The sequence below is a fragment of the Littorina saxatilis genome, linkage group LG3 (assembly GCF_037325665.1).
Source record: "Littorina saxatilis isolate snail1 linkage group LG3, US_GU_Lsax_2.0, whole genome shotgun sequence".
NCBI classification, from domain to species: Eukaryota; Metazoa; Mollusca; class Gastropoda; order Littorinimorpha; family Littorinidae; genus Littorina; species Littorina saxatilis.
The window spans coordinates 76,857,384-76,877,929 of record NC_090247.1 but is presented as its reverse complement, the minus strand read 5'-3'; the positions used below and the strand labels follow the sequence as shown (position 1 = coordinate 76,877,929).

General features: G+C 43.2%; 1 protein-coding gene across 2 annotated transcripts in view; it reads left to right on the top strand.

Annotated features, from left to right (window-relative positions):
* Positions 1-20,546, top strand: part of LOC138963298 (dystrophin-like) — a 411,116-nt gene that overhangs the window by 161,250 nt on the left and 229,320 nt on the right. For both annotated transcript variants that reach the window (XM_070335362.1, XM_070335361.1), the window contains 3 exons: positions 2,909-3,343; positions 4,371-4,543; positions 17,915-18,056. In XM_070335362.1, coding sequence (XP_070191463.1) covers positions 2,909-3,343; positions 4,371-4,543; positions 17,915-18,056 — 750 coding nt within the window. The remainder of the gene's footprint in view (positions 1-2,908; positions 3,344-4,370; positions 4,544-17,914; positions 18,057-20,546) is intronic.

Genomic DNA, 20,546 nt, shown 5'->3' with positions numbered 1-20,546 from the left:
GTTTTTACAGAAGCAGCTTTAATTGGGGTTCACTGTGGTTGAAAAAGACAAAACAAGCCACTAACAAGGAGTGTTTAAGATGCCCAGACCTGCGCACCAGAGAGTTGCGATGAACCGAGCGCTGATCGAGATCACAGACTCTATCTATCTAAACAACGAGTCCATTAACGATGCTCTTAACTCACTGATATATTACTCTCAATCGAGAAAACAAAACAAAACCCGTGTGTAACTTTACGAGACACAGGCAAAGGTAAATAAACTGATATGGGAATGGCGTCTTTTTTGTGAGAGAGTGCGTTTTGTTGGCAGGTTTCTCGGTATCATTGAGACAGACGGTAGTATTTGTGTCATCGCGCTGGTATCTTACTCTCAAGTCATTATCTGTTACGGTGCTTGGGCTGCCACGTAGATATTACGTAATCGACACTGGCTTCTGTACTTTCTGTCATGTGGAGTTTTAGCCCACATTAATTTAAATGATTGACGTTCAGGTGTCGCTAAGGGAATTTATTCCACAAAGATTGCCACTCGGCGTAAGCAGATTGGAAGCTGTCGATGTTTGGTACGTTCTTGTCCCGTGTAAAAGCCTGAAGAGATTTGTGGTGGGGAGCACCATTGCTTACACAGGAACAGGAGTCTACCTTGTACCACAATAGCTTCGTAGCACGTGCTTATTGCAACTGCCACGCTGTCATGTCTGCAATACAGTGAGCGCACTCACGACGTGTTTGTTGGTCTTTGCGTCCCGGGACGGAGAAAGTAGGGTGTCCTTGACAGCCTTTTGTCCATTGTTTCACTTTTTATAGCACGTGCACATTGCGAGAGAGAGAGAGAGAGAGAGAGAGAGAGAGAGAGAGAGAGAGAGAGAGAGAGAGAGAGAGAGAGAGAGAGAGAGAGAGACTTAGACTTAGACTTAGACTTAGAACATTTTATTCACATAAAGGGTAGACATTTTAGGCCATAGGCTTAATCTTACAATGTGCCCTTTACATTCACACAAACACATATTCACGCGTGCGCCCGACTAGAATCATAGAAACATCAAACATACAGTAATAATAAATGAGAAAAGTAGTAGAAAATACATGAATGGAACATCAATAAAGCAATTACAGAATGGAACATTAATTACGCAATCACACTTGCGCACTCACACGCAGACGCACAAGGAGGAACACATATAATACTAATAATAATATACACACAGCTAAGTGCCATTCAACAAGCACACAGTGAGCCTACCAAGACAGGTAGATTTAGCACTATGTAGGCATGCAGCAGTCAATATTTCAGAGTAATAAAATAATTATAATTAACAAAGCTAGCTACACGTTTGTACATTCGAAGGAAGAGAGTTCCACAGTGAAGAGAGAGAGAGAGAGAGAGAGAGAGAGAGAGAGAGAGAGAGAGAGAGAGAGAGAGAGAGAGAGAGAGAGAGAGAGAGAGAGAGAGAGAGAGAGAGAGAGAGAGAGAGAGAGAGAGAGAGAGAGAGAGAGAGAGAGAGAGAGAGAGAGAGAGAGAGAGAGAGAGAGAGAGAGAGAGAGAGAGAGAGAGAGAGAGAGAGAGAGAGAGAGAGAGAGAGAGAGAGAGAGAGAGAGAGAGAGAGAGAGAGAGAGAGAGAGAGAGAGAGAGAGAGAGAGAGAGAGAGAGAGAGAGAGAGAGAGAGAGAGAGAGAGAGAGAGAGAGAGAGAGAGAGAGAGAGAGACGTCTGTCTTTTCGCACAATGTCATTTCAATGAATGGTCAATGAAGATGTGAACTGAAGAGGGCGTGGGCGGACAAGTCTTGGCACGTGTATATATGAGAGAATGGGGGTGGGGGGAGTTAGAGGCAATTTTCCGTATACATTGTAGTGCACATGAATGAAGACGTGAGCGGATGTTGGAGTTGTCGGGTGGAGGCATTTTTAGAAGTGCTGTCTGAGTCTACCTCAGCGCACATACTTACAGGTATTGTGTACGAAGATCTGTCGGCTCCTCCCCAAGAACGTGTCATATTATCCCGGGAAAACAAACAATGGGTGGGATTCCCTGGGAGGTGTTGCCATTCCTGTGTGTAGACTGTGATACTATGCGCTTCACCTTCAACATTGTCAGTGACATGATGACGTCATTCTCCCTAGAAACATGTATATGTCTGCTTGTTTGAACATCCGTAACGTATTCATTGCTTTTGTGACGAAAGGATCTCACTTGTGACGTATCTGTAATGCGGCTTTGACGTATCCTTTGGTTTTTTTTGTAACGACAGGAACCGAGTTTTGATTAATATGTCTGTAACGTGGTTGTGACGTATCCGTTTATTGTTTTCGTGACGAAAGGATTCCTTTTGTGAGGTGTCTGTTATGTGGTTGTGACCTATCCTCTCTGTTTGTTCAACTAACATTTCACACATTGTCTGTTATGTGGTTGTGACCTATCCTTTCTGTATGTTCAACTAACATTTCACACATTGTCTGTTATGTGGTTGTGACCTATCCTTTCTGTATGTTCAACTAACATTTCACACATTGTCTGTTATGTGGTTGTGACCTATCCTCTCTGTTTGTTCAACTAACATTTCACACATTGTCTGTTATGTGGTTGTGACCTATCCTTTCTGTATGTTCAACTAACATTTCACACATTGTCTGTTATGTGGTTGTGACCTATCCTTTCTGTATGTTCAACTAACAGTTCACACATTGTCTGTTATGTGGTTGTGACCTATCCTTTCTGTATGTTCAACTAACAGTTCACACATTGTCTGTTATGTGGTTGTGACCTATCCTTTCTGTATGTTCAACTAACATTTCACACATTGTCTGTTTCTCTGTGCATCCCAGGCCTTTGATGCCAGTGAATTGGAACGCTCTGTTCAATTTACCCATTTAACAAGATTATATCATTTTTCTCTGTGTCTTGCAGGCCTTTGAGGATGAAGTGAGACGTCGCCGTCATGACCTGGAGACCCTGCAGAGCAGCGCCCTGTCACTCACAGACCGGGGGGCGGGGCCAGTGATGGAGCCCGAGCTCAAGCGACTCAACCAGCGCTGGCAGGACCTGTCGTCCCAGCTCGACCGGTACAAGGTGCAGGCCTCCCCCCGCCCCGCAGCCTCCATCACTGAGGTGACGGACAGTATGGCCAGGTCAGACTACAGTGTGGCCAGGTCGGACTACAGTGTGGAACGGTCAGACTACAGCATGGTGTCGGCCTCTCCAGAGGCTGACAGGGTTGCTCGCCTCTTCCCGGAGGTCCTGCGACTGCTGGAGCAGGTTGGACTTCTTCAGCAGCGGCTGAGGTCTCCCGAGATGAGCTCCGAGGATTACACCAAGCTGCGGGAACAGGAGGCACAGCTCAAGGTCAGTTGTCGTATGGTGTGCTTTTCTTTGGCTTAGGGAATGGATTTGCTGGGTCTCCTGAGCCGCGGTCTGAAAACTATCCCAGCATAAAAAAGCAGCAAGGACAACTCCATGTGTCGGATTGTGTTGTTGTTTTGAATCAGTGGGGAATCTATAATCGTGTTAGGTTGGGGGGGGGGGGGGAGTGCTGAAGTGGATAGGGCATCTGCAGCAAAGGCTAAGGCCACTGGGGTTGAACTCTGAGGATGACACTTGCCATGGTGAGGTGTAGGCGGGTGGTAGAGGTGTCTCTTGATACACATGTGCATGAAGAGTCTAAAGTTTCGTCAACTGAACCAGTAGGGGTATAGGGCACGCCTTAAGATGCCTTGATTTGAACGTTGCTTAGTGATAGGAGATAGGACTTGATGTCGGAAGTCACCGTTAGCTTAGGGTGCAGCATCAGTGGCTTACTTCCATTGGAATAAGCTTCAGAGTACAGAAGCTGACTACTAAAACATATTGAGCCGTCTGACCAACTTCATCATTGTCTGTAGGTGCCCAGTTTACACTACTTTAGCACGAGAGTTTGCCGCGGGTTCCTAGCCACTGTTCTTTCTTGGCCAATCAGAAGACGCTTGCTGGTTCTGTCCGATTAGTTTCACATTGCACATTGGCGCTTTTAAAAGTCTAAGCCTATTATTCTCTAAAAGAAGCCTGGGAAATTCATATATATATATACCTAAGGTTAGGAAGTGGAATGACAGCCACCTATATGTCTGTACGCAGTGGAATGGCCATGGCAATGATCTATGTCTGTACGCAGTGGAATGGCCATGACAATGATCTATGTCTGTACGCAGTGGAATGGCCATGACAATGATCTATGTCTGTACGAAGTGGAATGGCCATGACAATGATCTATGTCTGTACGAAGTGGAATGGCCATGACAATGATCTATGTCTGTACGAAGTGGAATGGCCATGACAATGATCTATGTCTGTACTCAGTGGAATGGCCATGACAATGATCTATGTCTGTACGCAGGCTATAGACGGCGAGATGTCGGCACTGCACCCAGCTATCAGCCAGGTGGAGAGACAGAAGGACAGCATCTTGATGACATCATCAGGCGATGACGTCAACAGGCTCAGAGATCTGACGTCACAGCTCAGCACTCAGTGGGCCACGCTCAGCGTCGCTTACTCTGATAGACAACAGTGAGTGTTGGTTTGATAAACCTCTTGTTGTGTGTGTGTGTGTGTGTGTGCGTGCATGCGTGCATAACTGCCTTTCAGTCTGTCTGTCGTCCGGCTGTCTCTGTCTCTCTGGCTGTCTGTCTGTCCCTCTATATGTCTCGTCGCTGTCTGTCTGTCTGTCGGTCTGTCGTCTCTCTCTCTCTCTCTCTCTCTCTCTCTCTCTCTCTCTCTCTCTCTCTCTCTCTCTCTCTCTCTCTCTCTCTCTCTCTCTCTCTCATACCCACAATAACGGCACTCCCAAGACCAAACCTTTGTGAACGATGTGGATAAGGTGCCACTGGCTGCATCAAGAGCAGTAGCGGAAAGAGGCACCTTCCATCGCTAGAAAGGTGCCACTGGCTGCATCAAGAGCAGTAGCGGAAAGAGGCACCTTCCACCGCTATAGCAAAGGGAAACAATCCCGATAGAAATTGCTCCTGGCTGAGTTCACCAGGAGGGATTGCGTCTCTTTGCGCTGAATGCTTTCTCCAATAGCCTGTCATTCACGTATGGAACGGTTTTAATGTGAAATAGTTACGATTAGTGCAGACACTAGGATACGCGACAGCATTTCACACAGAAACTCACATACCATACGTTATGGCAAGGTTGCCTGATACAGGAAGACACAGATGGGCAGACAGGTTGACAGAGACACACACTCACACACTCACACGCACGCACGCACACACACACACACACACACACACACACACACACACACACACACACACACACACACACACACACACACGAGTGCGCACTCGGGTATATTTAAATTCGGATGGAGTAATATTGACATTATTGTGTTTATAATATTTTGGTTGAATAACAGACGATTATATTGGCCATAATTATGTACAAGGACAGACAACCATATCTTGACTCCGTTGGTAGATTGATACGATCATGCTGAAGCTATTATGGACTCGGAAAGTTGATTTACTTGTTTTTGATATTTGATATGTCTAGCCACAACCCCCCTTCCCCCCCCCCCCCCCCCCCCCCCCAGTCTCATTGTTTTGGGCACATGTCAACACAAGTGCTCTCAGTCAGTATTTATTGATCCGGCACTCAGGTCTATGGTTATTAGTCGGCAATGGTTGATAGGGATGGTCTATATTGTCGGCAATGGTTGATAGGGATGGTCTATATTGTCGGCAATGGTTGATAGGGATGGTCTATATTGTCGGCAATGGTTGATAGGGATGGTCTATATTGTCGGCGATGGTTGATAGGGATGGTCTATATTGTCGGCAATGGTTGATAGGGATGGTCTATATTGTCGGCGATGGTTGATAGGGATGGTCTATATTGTCGGCAATGGTTGATAGGGATGGTCTATATTGTCGGCAATGGTTGATAGGGATGGTCTATATTGTCGGCAATGGTTGATAGGGATGGTCTATATTGTCGGCAATGGTTGATAGGGATGGTCTATATTGTCGGTAATGGTTGATAGGGATGGTCTATATTGTCGGCAATGGTTGATAGGGATGGTCTATATTGTCGGCAATGGTTGATAGGGATGGTCTATATTGTCGGCAATGGTTGATAGGGATGGTCTATATTGTCGGCGATGGTTGATAGGGATGGTCTACATTGTCGGCAATGGTTGATAGGGATGGTCTATATTGTCGGCAATGGTTGATAGGGATGGTCTATATTGTCGGCAATGGTTGATAGGGATGGTCTATATTGTCGGCAATGGTTGATAGGGATGGTCTATATTGTCGGCAATGGTTGATAGGGATGGTCTATATTGTCGGCAATGGTTGATAGGGATGGTCTATATTGTCGGCAATGGTTGATAGGGATGGTCTATATTGTCGGCAATGGTTGATAGGGATGGTCTATATTGTCGGCGATGGTTGATAGGGATAGTCTATAATTATTGTCGGCGGGTGAGTGGGCTTAAGCAAACAATTGACCGACAAGATAAGATGTGCAGGGCTTTAGTGGTCTGTGGTGGGATTGTCACGTCACATGCAACCGATTCCATAGCAGATTAGTTTTAATAATGCAGCTGATGATAGAACCGACTGCTGCGAGCATTTCATTTGTATGCAGAATATACATGTAATATTATCGAACCTAGAAGCAGAGTCAGAGCAGAAAACTGCCAATAAGGTTCCTTACAAATCGAAACTATATTCGGAGTTTAAACTGTCGTCGGTCTATTAATCTTCTGTGATAACATTGTACAGATTGAGTTCTATCAGAAAGATAACATTGAACAGATTGAGTTCTATCAGAAAGATAACATTGTACAGATTGAGTTCTATCAGAAAGATAACATTGTACAGATTGAGTTCTATCAGAAAGATAACATCAGAAAGATAACATTGTACAGATTGAGTTCTATCAGAAAGATAACATTGTACAGATTGAGTTCTATCAGAAAGATAACATTGTACAGATTGAGTTCTATCAGAAAGATAACATCAGAAAGATAACATTGTACAGATTGAGTTCTATCAGAAAGATAACATTGTACAGATTGAGTTCTATCAGAAAGATAACGTTGTACAGATTGAGTTCTATCAGAAAGATAACATCAGAAAGATAACATTGTACAGATTGAGTTCTATCAGAAAGATAACATTGTACAGATTGAGTTATATCAGAAAGATAACATCAGAAAGATAACATTGTACAGATTGAGTTCTATCAGAAAGATCGTATTGTCTTCTTCCCCATCGATCTTCATTTGAACTACGTTGCAAGCCCCTGGATCAAATTTTTGATTAGTGCTTTTGTGAACAAGAAACAATTGACAAGTGGCTCTATCCCATCTCCCCCCTTCCCCCGTCGCGATATAACCTTCGTGGTTGAAAACGACGTTAAACACCAAATAAAGAAAGAAAGAAAGAAAGATCGATCTTCATAAATTAAACTTGAAAATGTAACGTTGTGTCTCCATTATGAAAAAAAAATCGAAATCGGTGTGGACAACTTTGTCATGTCAATAAGCAGAAAGAGAATTACAGACAGCAGACCTGGGAAGCCATACGATTTCGCCGTAGTTTGTCCGCATGACTGTCTAGAATACGATCAGTACAGTCAGTGGAAATAAAATGATATGCATTGTCAGAAGTAGTCAAAACGTTGGTTTGTTGTAGTAACTTTATTGCTGTGCTTGTCAGATGTCCACACAGAAGGGCAGCCGTGTTGTTAGGGTTATACTGTAGTTTGTTTACCTTGAGCGTGCAACCGCTGGCGGCAAATGATGGAAATGATGAAGGTTTTGCAAATAACTGGAGAGGAACACTAAATGAGTGAGCAGAGAATATCCATTACATCGCCATCACAGCGTCCATCAGCCGCCAGGCAGTAATGGACTTTTCCAGTAGTTCCATGTTCAGCGGAATCGCGATGCGCGTAACGTTTGACCTATTTAGCATCGCTTTGCATAACACACACATGACAGTGAAGTTTGGAGCAGATTGTCTGAAGTTTACAACAGCAGTGCCAGGCAGTGAAGGCGATGAGAGTGTAAAGGTTGGGTGGTAAAGGAAAGCTCGACTGCATTGTAATGTTCATCTTCGATCACTCAACAGAAGGGTCGGTGCAAGTCCTGTTGTGCGACTTTTGAAACCCGCAACTTGAAATGTTTGTGAAAAGTATTTGAAGAAGGAATCTCAACAACGTTATGTGAATGCTCAATTTGGAGATAAAACATTCCATTTCTTCTTCTTCTACTTTTTAATCTTCATTTTCTACAATATTAAAACATTTGTGTAGTTAAAATCCTGATGGCCGATTTCTGTGTTCGAGTGGCACGTGGCCCAGCGTTACCGCACTGTCGGTGGCTACGTGCGCTCTGTGTGTCGGCCCTGTAAAGACCCCCGACAGGCGGCGCCCAGGAGAAATCGATGATTCTTGCACCCCGTTCTGGAGCAGTGCCAGACTTTGTGAATCCGATATGAGAAACGTCCCGCTGGGCTCTCATCGAAAACATGGGTCTTGTGTATTTTGGTTTATTCCTGGACTGGCGTGGCGATGGTTGATACGTGTGTGTCTGTGAATACTGTGATGACAGTTATCAATTCAATGTGGACTTTCACAAATGGTGTGGGAGTGTTGCTATAGGGAGTTCCATGACAATCAGGCTGAAGAGAGTTGTGCGGAAAGTTGGTCTACTTGTTGCACGTGATGGGATGTGTTGCACGTGATGGGATGTGTTGCGGTGTAGGTTGTGTCACGTGATGGGATGTGTTGCGGTGTAGGTACACAATGGACAGAAGAGGACAGTGTGGTAATGGTTTCTTGAAATGCTTTTTGGGAAAATGTGATCCAGTCCTTGAGAATGCCAGTGGAGGAAGGTCTACGACTAGGTGGAGCAACTGGTGTTGAGACGTCGTGACTCCATTTCATGCGGATGTCTGCTTGTCTGCCTTTTTCTATGTCTGTCTGTCTTTTTCTATGTCTGTCTGTCTGTCTCTCTCTCTGTCTCTATGTCTCTGTCTCTGTCTCTGTCTCTCTCTCTGTGTCTCTGTCTCTGTCTCTCTCTGTCTCTCTCTCTTTCTCTCTCTCTCTCTTTATCCGACCCAAATAATTTTAGACCCATTTCCTTATTACCCATTTTATCCAAACCATTGGAAAAACATATTCACAAACATTTGCTCGCGTACATAGAAAGCAGAAACCTTTTCCATCAATTTCAATCTGGTTTTCGAACAAATCACTCTTGTCACAGCGCCCTTACCACGCTATGCGACACCTGGTTGTCTGCAACAAACCGATCTGAAATCAGTGGTGCTGTGTTTCTCGACTTTAAAAAAGCGTTTGATCTTGTTGATCATTCAATTTTACTGAAGAAATTACAGTTGTATCTCAGAAACAGTTCAGTGTGTAACTTTTTTGCTTCCTATTTACAGGACAGATCTCAATATACTGCCCTAAACTGTAAAATATCTACTGAGGAGACTGTGAAATGCGGGGTGCCTCAAGGGTCAGTGCTTGGGCCGATCTTGTTCTGTCTGTATATCAATGATCTGCCACTGCACATTTCTGACAGTAATGTAAGAAGTGATTTTTTTGCTGACGATTCTTCTCTTCACTCAAGTGGAAAGTCTGTTACAGTAATAGAGTCCTCCCTTCAAACAGCTTTAAACGATGTAAATAACTGGTGTAGTGCTAATGCTATGCTTGTCCATCCAATAAAAACTAAAAGTATGGTAATTGCAACCAGACAAAAACATCAGATTTCTCCACTCAAACTAAATCTTACTATTGGTACGCGATCAATTGAACAAGTTCAACAGCATCGCGTTTTAGGGGTAATTCTTGATTGTGAATTCAAGTGGCAGGCACAAATACAGCATATTTGCAAGAAAGTAGCCAAGAACGTTTTCCTCCTATCCAAGTTAAAGCTATATACCGACAGAAGGACTCTGGAAATGTTCCACCATGCTCATGTAATGCCTCACATTAATTATGTTTCGACGCTCTGGGATGGCAGCAGTGATGTCCACTTGAAAAAGTTAGACTCTCTCTATCGTCGCTCGGCCAAACTCATAGTAAAGGATAATGCCTCAACAGATATGAAATTAAAAATGCTTAACTTTCTTCCACTGGAAAAGCATCTCAAGTTAAACAAAGCCATTTTCATGCATAAATTGTATCACGGTAAAGTGCCGATTTACATTACATCATTATTTAATAAAGCTACCCACAGATATGGGTCGGTCAACTTGATCCCACCAATTCCACGAATTGACCTGTATAAGACCAGTCTTGCTTTTTCGGGTACTTCAGTTTGGAATTCACTTCCATCATCCTTTAAGCACCTAAAGTCATTAAAAAGTTTTAAAAAATGTGTAAAAAACCACTTAATGTCTGAGTAGTTTAACGCCTTTTGACTTACCAAACTTAGTATTACGTCAAAAATATGCTGTGCATTGTATATTCTGAACATATTTTTGTTACTCTATTGCTACATGTTCGATTGCCACCAGCTTGTATATATAATTACCTGCATAGTATGCATTTGATTTTATGAATAACCACATATGTATGATCTTCATGCCTCATCTTTATCATCATCATCATCATTATCATCATCATTATCGTCATCATCATCATCATCGTCATCTTTATTATCACGTTTTCCGACCTCCTATTGTTGGTTAACTTTTTAACTTTTTAATTTTTAATTTTTATTTTTTTATTTTTTATTTATTTTTTTATTTTTTTTTTATTATATAATTGTGTGTCTATGCGTCCCAAGGACAGATTGTAAGAAAAGGCGTAGCCTTAAATCTAAATCCTTGTAAAATAAAGTTCAATTCAATTCAATTCAATTCAATTCTCTCTGTCTCTCTCTCTCTCTCTCTCTCTTTCTCTCTTTTGCTCTTATAATGTTTTCATGTCTGTTTTGTATTCATGTTAGTTAGCAAGGACAGATTGTAAGACTAGGCAACGCCTAAAATCTCCATCCTTCTGTAATAAAGTTTAATCAATCAATCAATCAATCTCTCTCTCTCTTTCATTGGCTCTTTTGTCTTCGGCTTCTGTCTGTCAATCTCTCTCTCTATGTCCGTCTCTCTCTCTTTTTCTCACACTTACCGACTCGTGCAACAACTAAGTGAAGGTTACAGAGCAGAGAGGAAAGCTTTGTGTGTTGGTGTCAGCAGATCGATAGCAGTTATCTCGTTTCCTCCAATAAACCTCGCTCACAGCTACCATCAACCGGTACTTGCCCCCTCTCTCTCATTTCTTGCTTCGCCAAAGCGCTTCATTGTTTTGTAACTTTGTACAGACGACATGTAGATATACCATCCTTCCAATGCCCTATGTAGCTACAGGTCTACGGTGCTGTACATTGTCGTCAACACAGCCTGGATGTAGCTAGGATGGATTTTGTGCGGCAAATTGTCCAAAATATCAGGCAGTCCCCGGCCCTTGCATCACTTTTGCATCTGTTCTCCCGTGCTCCCTTGCTGTGCGTGGCTGGTGTTTTGCATACAACATTAAAACGGAGTTCTGGATGTTTGCTGTGCTGTTACGGCGTTACTTGTTCATTACGGACCACTTTAAAACGCGATTTCCGTGGAAGGAGTTTTCATTCCGACTGCTTTGAAGTGATTTACCTTGAGACTTTTTACCTTAATCTTTACCTTGTCAAATTCCAGTCTCATGTTCCGTGGCGTTCCTGCAAGGAATAATGGTGGTGGTGATTTGCTTTCGTGTTGTGAGAAACAGGGAGTATTGATGGTGTCAAACAGGGAGTATTGATGGTGCCAAACAGGGAGTATTGATGGTGCCAAACAGGGGGTATTGATGGTGCCAAACGGGGAGTATTGATGGTGCCAAACAGGGAGTATTGATGGTGCCAAACAGGGAGTATTGATGGTGCCAAACAGGGAGTATTGATGGTGTCAAACAGGGAGTATTGATGGTGCCAAACAGGGAGTATTGATGGTGCCAAACAGGGAGTATTGATGGTGCCAAACAGGGGGTATTGATGGTGCCAAACAGGGAGTATTGATGGTGCCAAACAGGGAGTATTGATGGTGCCAAACAGGGAGTATTGATGGTGCCAAACAGGGAGTATTGATGGTGTCAAACAGGGAGTATTGATGGTGCCAAACAGGGAGTATTGATGGTGTCAAACAGGGAGTATTGATGGTGCCAAACAGGGAGTATTGATGGTGTCAAACAGGGAGTATTGATGGTGCCAAACAGGGAGTATTGATGGTGCCAAACAGGGAGTATTGATGGTGCCAAACAGGGAGTATTGATGGTGCCAAACAGGGAGTATTGATGGTGCCAAACAGGGAGTATTGATGGTGTCAAACAGGGAGTATTGATGGTGCCAAACAGGGAGTATTGATGGTGCCAAACAGGGAGTATTGATGGTGTCAAACAGGGAGTATTGATGGTGCCAAACAGGGAGTATTGATGGTGCCAAACAGGGAGTATTGATGGTGCCAAACAGGGAGTATTGATGGTGCCAAACAGGGAGTATTGATGGTGCCAAACAGGGAGTATTGATGGTGCCAAACAGGGAGTATTGATGGTGCCAAACAGGGAGTATTGATGGTGCCAAACAGGGAGTATTGATGGTGCCAAACAGGGAGTATTGATGGTGCCAAACAGGGAGTATTGATGGTGCCAAACAACCCACTGATAGTACCCTGTGCATTCCAGTATGTCACATGTCTTTTCAATGTTTTGAGTTTTCTTGGTCGATTCGAACATGTTGAGAGTTTGATTGAAAGATCAGACGAGTTGTTAGTCCAACAACTTCAAGAGTCGCGTGGGACGGCCTATGTTTGGGTTGTGGCCTGGTGTTATCGGTCAGCGAGCTCTGGACAGCAGACACTGGTCAGCCAGACAGTCGTGTCTTTATCTTCCTATGTATTTCATTATGTATTTCATTATGTATTTCATTATGTATTTATTGCTAACCGTGGTAGCGATTTATGCTGATACGAGCGATCAAGAAACAGTTGCCAAGGGAGTATGTTGAGTATAAGAAGGAAGGGGGGGGGGGGGGCAGAATGTAGGGGATATTAGAGACGATGGGATATTGGCAAAGAGAGCTATTGTTTCAAGGGGTCATTGTCGCCTGGGAGCAGTTTGCCGCGAGGATTAGCACGCGCTGTCCGTGTCTGTGAAGACGCTATTGAAGATAATCCACCACAGGATTAGACAGGCGACGGCTCGCTTTGTGGAGGTGTCTGCTCAAAACACTCGGCATTTCAAACAGTGTGCAGTAGGATTTTGGCACCAACCACCAACATCAAACCTGAGAAAAGCCACTTTTTGACCCCTTCCAATGTTGATGCAGCAGCTGGAGGAAAGGTTTCCCGGCCCGTTACCAGTTTATGACAGTCAAAACGAAAGTGGATTAAAAAGCAGTGTTTTTATCAAGAGTGGTCAGCTGCGTTGCAGCCGACAGTGAATTGCTTGTGCTGGTCGATGGTCAGTTACCTCTTTTATGGGACATTGTCCGAGTCATGAGTAGTGACCTAGTGCTGTCAGCTGACCGGCACAACAACTGACAACTCGTTGTTCGTGTTCATTCTCTGTCGCCTGCAGTGGTTTGATGTCTTCTTCTTCTGCCTCCATGGGCTGAAACTCCCACGTACACTCGTGTTTTGTGCATGCCCGGTATGTGTATGACCGTTTTTACGCCGCCATGCTCCGCTTTCGGGGGAAGCATGCTGGGTATTTTCGTGTTTCTATAACCCACCAAACTCTGACATGGATGACAGGATATTTTCCGTGCGTACTTGGTCTTGTGCTTGCGTGTAGGCCTACACACGAAAGGGGATACGGCACTAGCAGGTCTGCACATAAGTTGACCTGGGAGATTGGACACATCTCTACCCTTAGCCCACCAGGCGCGGCCGGGATTCGAACCCACGACCTTCCGATTGGGAGGCTGATGTCTTTTACACTAGGCCATTGCGCCTGTCGAGTGGTTTGATGTAAGATGGACACACGAAGACTGATCTAGTTTTGATGTAAGATAGACACACGAAGACTGATCTAGTTTTGTGTCAACGTGTAGGCCGTGCCGCGTGAGACAGTGTTGTGCAGTTTGGCACCCATCATGAAAGTCAGGAGCTAGCTGAATTGTTCATAGGACGCTGGAGAGTTCCAGATGAGATTTTAATTCAACGACGGAGCTCATTATATAGATAGTTCAGGTTCCCTGTTGCACATTCGATGAGGATTTCCATGAATGAAATAACCACTCCAGCAGTAACACAGACACACCGACACGCACACACACATACAGACACACAGACACACACACAGGCACACACAGACACACACACACACACACACTGTGTGGGTTTTTTTTTTTTTAATGAAAAGGGATTCTTAACAGTGATTATCTAAACAGTAATAAAAGCAATGCTAACGATCCAACAACTGAACAACGAGATAAAAACCTGTACTGCATACATGCTGAAACATAGCGACACAGCTGCACATGTTGCTGTGGTGATGCAATCACTGCTGATGCCACAGGCACTCGGAGCATGTAACCGTCGTTTTTCATTTGAAGTCATGACGTTTGTGATATGGATATAATTATACACTCGTACAGTCAGCAGCGCACCGACATTCATTCTCCCTATCTGTCCCTTGTCAACACTCTGCACTGTGGACCTGAAAGCCGTTATGTCAGTGATACACTCACCCCAATTTCCATGTCATGTCGCACAGCAGAAGGCTACCCGGGACTACCCCCAAAATGAGTAGATCTCATCCAATGTTTAGTTTAGGTTATTGGTAGTTTGTGCACAAGATTCAAAAGCTTCAATTTCACAAAACAGAGCTCGATGATAATAATGAGACTTTTTTTTTCTTCTTCAAATATGATGAATAGGTTCACTGGTGCAACAGACGAAAGGGTATTTTACTTTTGAAGAAGGAAAAGTTTATTCGTAAATGTCCATTTTTGAGACTGTTGATCTTGCAGAAGTATTTTGATTTAAACATGTTGTGCAAATGTTAGGCTGAAATTAGAAACACTGTATGCTATTTTTATTTGAAAGCCGTGTAGTGGTGCGGGTTTCTTCAGCTCACCGTGGACACAAAATACATATTCATAGATTGAAGTCCCTGTAGTAACATCAGCAAGTAAAGTGATGCAAGGGGAGGTAATTAACTTTATTCAAATAAGTATCTGTAATATTATCCGAAAGTCTTTCAATGTTTTCTTTGACATAATCTCAATCATTGCTGTGGCTGATGCAATTTGTGCTGGTATGTTTTCTGCGGGAACCGTGACTCGCTTTGTACTGTAGTTTGAAACCATTATACTGGGGCCGGTAATATGAACAGCGTATTTTGGACGGTCGAGCAACCACAGTCGACTGACTGTCAAGTCAGTTGACTGCAGTCTGCTGACCGGCCGTGTTTTGACGGGTAATATGTGCAGCGCGGTAGCACTGACAGTCGGCTGACTAGACAGTCAGCCGCTCAGTGGTATTTTTAGAACATTACAACTTCCGATGTAAACATCGGTCCTGTTTTGGCGGTACCGGTATCTAAATTTCGGCGCCGACCCTAAACTTTTTTTTTTCCAAACTCAAATTTTTTTAATTTTTTGGGGGGGTGGTAAAGGACAGGGTGAGAAAATTTGATCATTAAAAATCTGAAAAATGTAAAAAAAATATTGTTTTTATAAAACGATCCAAATTTACGTTCATCTTATTCTCCATCATTTGCTGATTCCAAAAACATATAAATATGTTATATTTGAATTAAAAACAAGCTCTGAAAATTAAATATATAAAAATTATTATCAAAATTAAATTATCGGAATCAATTTAAAAACACTTTCATCTTATTCCTTGTCGGTTCCTGATTCTAAAAACATATAGATATGATATGTTTTGATTAAAAACACGCTCAGAAAGTTAAAACAAGTAGAGACACTGCGGTCGATCGACCGAAAAAGGTGCCTGTAAGCCCAACCGCAGTCGGGCGACTGTTTTCAGTTGGACCGGCAGTTGTTCGCGCTCATATTACTGACTTTTGCGGTTCAACGTCGACCCACCGTCAGTTTCACGGTCAGCCGACCGATGACTAGCTACATATTACCGGACCCAGATGTAGACAGATCTGACTTTACGGGCACAATTTCTCTGTGTGACTCAGAAAGCAGTGTTGCTGCATCATCATCATCATCATCATCATCATCATCATCATCATCATCATCATCATCATCATCATCATCATCATCATCATCATCATCATCATCATCATCATCATCATCATCATCGTTGCTGTTGGACTGAATAGTGCTAAGTAATGTAATAATTAATGGTATCAATGAAAGTGAATGCAAGTGACGGTTTGGTAAGTTGCTTTTTATATTTAGTCAAGTTTTGACTAAATATTTTAACATCGAGGGGGAATCGAAACGAGGGTCGTGGTGTATGTGTGTGTGTGTGTGTGTGTGTATGTGTGTGTGTATGTGTGTGTGTGTGTGTGTGTGTGTGTGTGTGCGTGCGTGTAGAGCGATTCAGACCAAACTACTGGACCGATCTTTATGAAATTTGACATGAGAGTTCCTGGGATTGATATCCCCATACGTTTTTTTCATTTTTTTGATAAATGTCTTTGATGACGTCATATCCGGCTTTTCGTGAAAGTTGAGGCGGCACTGTCACGCCCTCATTTTTCAACCAAATTGGTTGAAATTTTAGTCAAGTAATCTTCGACGAAGCCCGGGGTTCGGTATTGCATTTCAGCTTGGTGGCTTAAAAATTAATTAATGACTTTGGTCATTAAAAATCTGAAAATTGTAAAAAAAAAAATAAAAATTTATAAAACGATCCAAATTTACGTTTATCTTATTTTCCATCATTTGCTGATTCCAAAAACATATAAATATATTATATTCGGATTAAAAACAAGCTCTGAAAATTAAATATATAAAAAATTATTATCAAAATTGTTTTTTCGAAATCAATTAAAAAACACTTTAATCTTATTCCTTGTCGGTTCCTGATTCCAAAAATATATAGATATGATATGTTTGGATTAAAAACACGCTCAGAAAGTTAAAACGAAGAGAGGTACAGAAAAGCGTGCTATGCAGCATAGCGTAACCACTACCCCGCTCGCGCGCTCTTCTTGTCAATTTCACTGCCTATGCCGTGAGCGGTGGACCACGAGTATACGGTCTTGCTGCGTTGCATTGCGTTCAGTTTCATTCTGTGAGTTCGACAGCTACTTGACTAAATGTTGTATTTTCGCCTTACGCGACTTGTTACTTTGTGTTCAACGAAATTGTGTTGGCTGTGGTTGTACAGCTCCATCGAGATGTGTTTTTTCCCCTTTGCTATAGCGCGAATCTTCCTTGCGACACAGACAGACAACACCACTTTCATGTTATCACAAAATCAACTTATCTCACACAGAGAGAGAGAGAGAGAGAGAGAGAGAGACAGAGACAGAGACAGAGACAGAGAGACAGAGAGAGAGCGCATTAGTAGCTGTAGTAAGCCGTTAGTTATCTGCACAAAGACAGAGAGGGTGGACTAAGAGAGGTAACTCTTGTATGCTACGGACGCGAACTCCAGTAACCTGAATAGAACAGCTTTCAAACCCAAAGGATACTGTTGGTGTTTTATATTTAACAGCGCACCATCACACAGATCAAGTGTGTCTGTCTGCGCGGTGTGTGTATGTGTGTGTATGTGTGTGAACGTACATGCTGCACTGTACATGCAGGTGGTGCGGCGCACTCTATTGCACAACACTTAAGTACGTGACTAAGAATGACACTGTTAATTCAACTTACACGCACCAAATTACCTACATGCGATCGTAGCAAATCTAATGATGATAACGATGATGATGTTGTTGATGTTGCAGACGATGGACGAAGGCGATGGATCAGTGGCGAACCTTCCACAGTGACATGCAGGAACTGACGTCATGGCTTGATCACGCAGAAACCAAACTCGCCGCCTGTGTTAATAGCGATGACGTCATCAAGACCGAATCCACCCTTACGGTGAGTTACGATTAGTGTCTGTCTGTCTGTCTGTCTGTCTGTCTGTCTGTCTGTCTGTGTCTGTTGCCTTAACACATTCGACACCAACACACTCTTTTCTCTATCATTTACAATTACAACTCTACTTTCTCTGACATTTCTGCGTTTCAGCATGCAGTTGTCGACGTTTTATAGCATGAACAATGAACTTAGAAATGAGGCGACACCTTTTAACATCTGTAAATGTCAAAATAGTGGACACAGAACAGAAACACATGCTTCCTATAAATCGTGTTCTCAAGTCAGAATACAAGGGACAACGTAAGAGGAAGAGGTGCTGATCTTCGGCTATATTTTCGTCAAACATCTTGATTCCAAAGAAGCACAGAATCGTTAAAGTTATTGATTGGCAATACGCCGAGTCTGAACTGTGTTAGTGCTACCCTAAAACAATGCATATCAATATTGGACAAATAAACGTCAACTTGTACAAATGGTCAAGGTCATTCATGTATCTCTCATATCTTGTGTTTGCTGTGCACCTTCACTGTCCTTCGCTACTGACAAAGACACACATGTAACTGCTCACTCTTTCACCTGGGGCTTCCCACGACCTAATAATAGTACCTGTGTTTTATCGCTGGGGCTAAGGAGGTACTTGCCTGCATGTGCGCAGTCGTAAAAAAACCGTTTTTATTCGCTATAGATCCCATTCATGATCTGAAGTCAGGACAGCATAAAGGCAAGGTGAAGGTCGTCTTGTAGTAGAAAGGTCAGAATCTGAAACAGCTTACGGAATAGAGATACAAGTGTGTTTTGCGACCTGCGAAGATTGTGCTAAACTGTTGTGCGGGTTGACCATATTTGCTGGAACAGTGCTGTGAAGGCAAGTAGGGGTTGTGTTATTCTTCTACTTTAATTTCAAAAATGTATTTGACTGAGCACGGAACATTTCTGACCATTGTTCTTCAGGAGCGCGTTGTCAATTGAACACTTTTTTTCAGTTAAAAAGAAATTAAAGTTCGATTTTTAACAAGAACGAACACCAAATGCCTTGTTGGAAATTCTTCTTCTTCGTTCATGGGCTGAAGCTCCCTCGGTGTTTAGTGTCTGACCGTTTCTACCCCACAATATCCCGCTTGATATATGCATGCTAGGTATATTCGTGCTCATATAACCCACCCACCGACCTCTGAGATAAATTACAGGATCTTTTCCGTGCGCACTTGGTCTTGTGCTTGCGTGTACACACGAAGGGGGATAAGGGGGAAATCACATACATTGATCGGAAAATTCTCCACCCTTAACCCATCAAGCGCGGTCGGGATTCGAACCCCAAGAGAGAGAGAGAGAGAGAGAGAGAGAGAGAGAGAGAGTGAGAGAGAGTGGAGACAGAGAGTCAGAGAGAGTCAGAGAGAGAGAGAGAGAGAGAGAGAGAGAGAGAGAGAGAGAGAGAGAGAGAGAGAGAGAGAGAGAGAGAGAGAGAGAGAGAGAGAGAGACCTGCGGCCATCAACAAGTTTAACGCCCTCACGGCAATGCCGTCAGTGGCATGTTCCCCATACCGTTTTATTGCTTGCCGATTTAACCTGTCAGTCACCGAGGTGAGCGCTCTGAGCTTCCGGATTAACACACTGTGCCACGCCCCCACCCCCTAACGTTACAGCATTGACTCGCAGTGTTAGTTTTGGGGAAATTAAATGGTCCGTCAAATACCCCCCGCGGGTTAGGGGGAAGAATTTACCCGATGCCCCCCGCATGTCGTAAGAGGCGACTAACGGATTCTGTTTCTCCTTTTACCCTTGTTAAGTGTTTCTTGTATAGAATATAGTCAATGTTTGTAAAGATTTTAGTCAAGCAGTATGTAAGAAATGTTAAGTCCTTTGTACTGGAAACTTGCATTCTCCCAGTAAGGTCATATATATTGTACTACCTTGCAAGCCCCTGGAGCAATTTTTTGATTAGTGCTTTTGTGAACAAGAAACAATTAACAAGTGGCTCTATTCCATCCCCCCCCCCCCCCCCCTTTCCCCGTCGCGATATAACCTTGAACGGTTGAAAACGACGTTAAACACCAAATAAAGAAAGAATGGTCCGTCAAATCACAGTGTTAGTGTTGGGGACAGTACATGGTCCGTCAAATCACAGTGTTAGTGTTGGGGACATTACATGGTCCGTCAAATCACAGTGTTAGTGTTGGGGACATTACATGGTCCGTCAAATCACAGTGTTAGTGTTGGGGACATTACATGGTCCGTCAAATCACAGTGTTAGTGTTGGGGACATTACATGGTCCGTCAAATCACAGTGTTAGTGTTGGGGATATTACATGGTCCGTCAAATCACAGGACGGAGATACAATACCAGCATTGACCGTCGCAGCCAAGTTTCACAGGTTCTTAAATGAGGTTTTGGTCCCAGGGGGCTAAGAAACCACACAACAACTAGATTAATCCAATTTTGAACTGCGCTTCGTAAAGTTGGAGGATTGACACAGTCCGTCATTGTTGCAG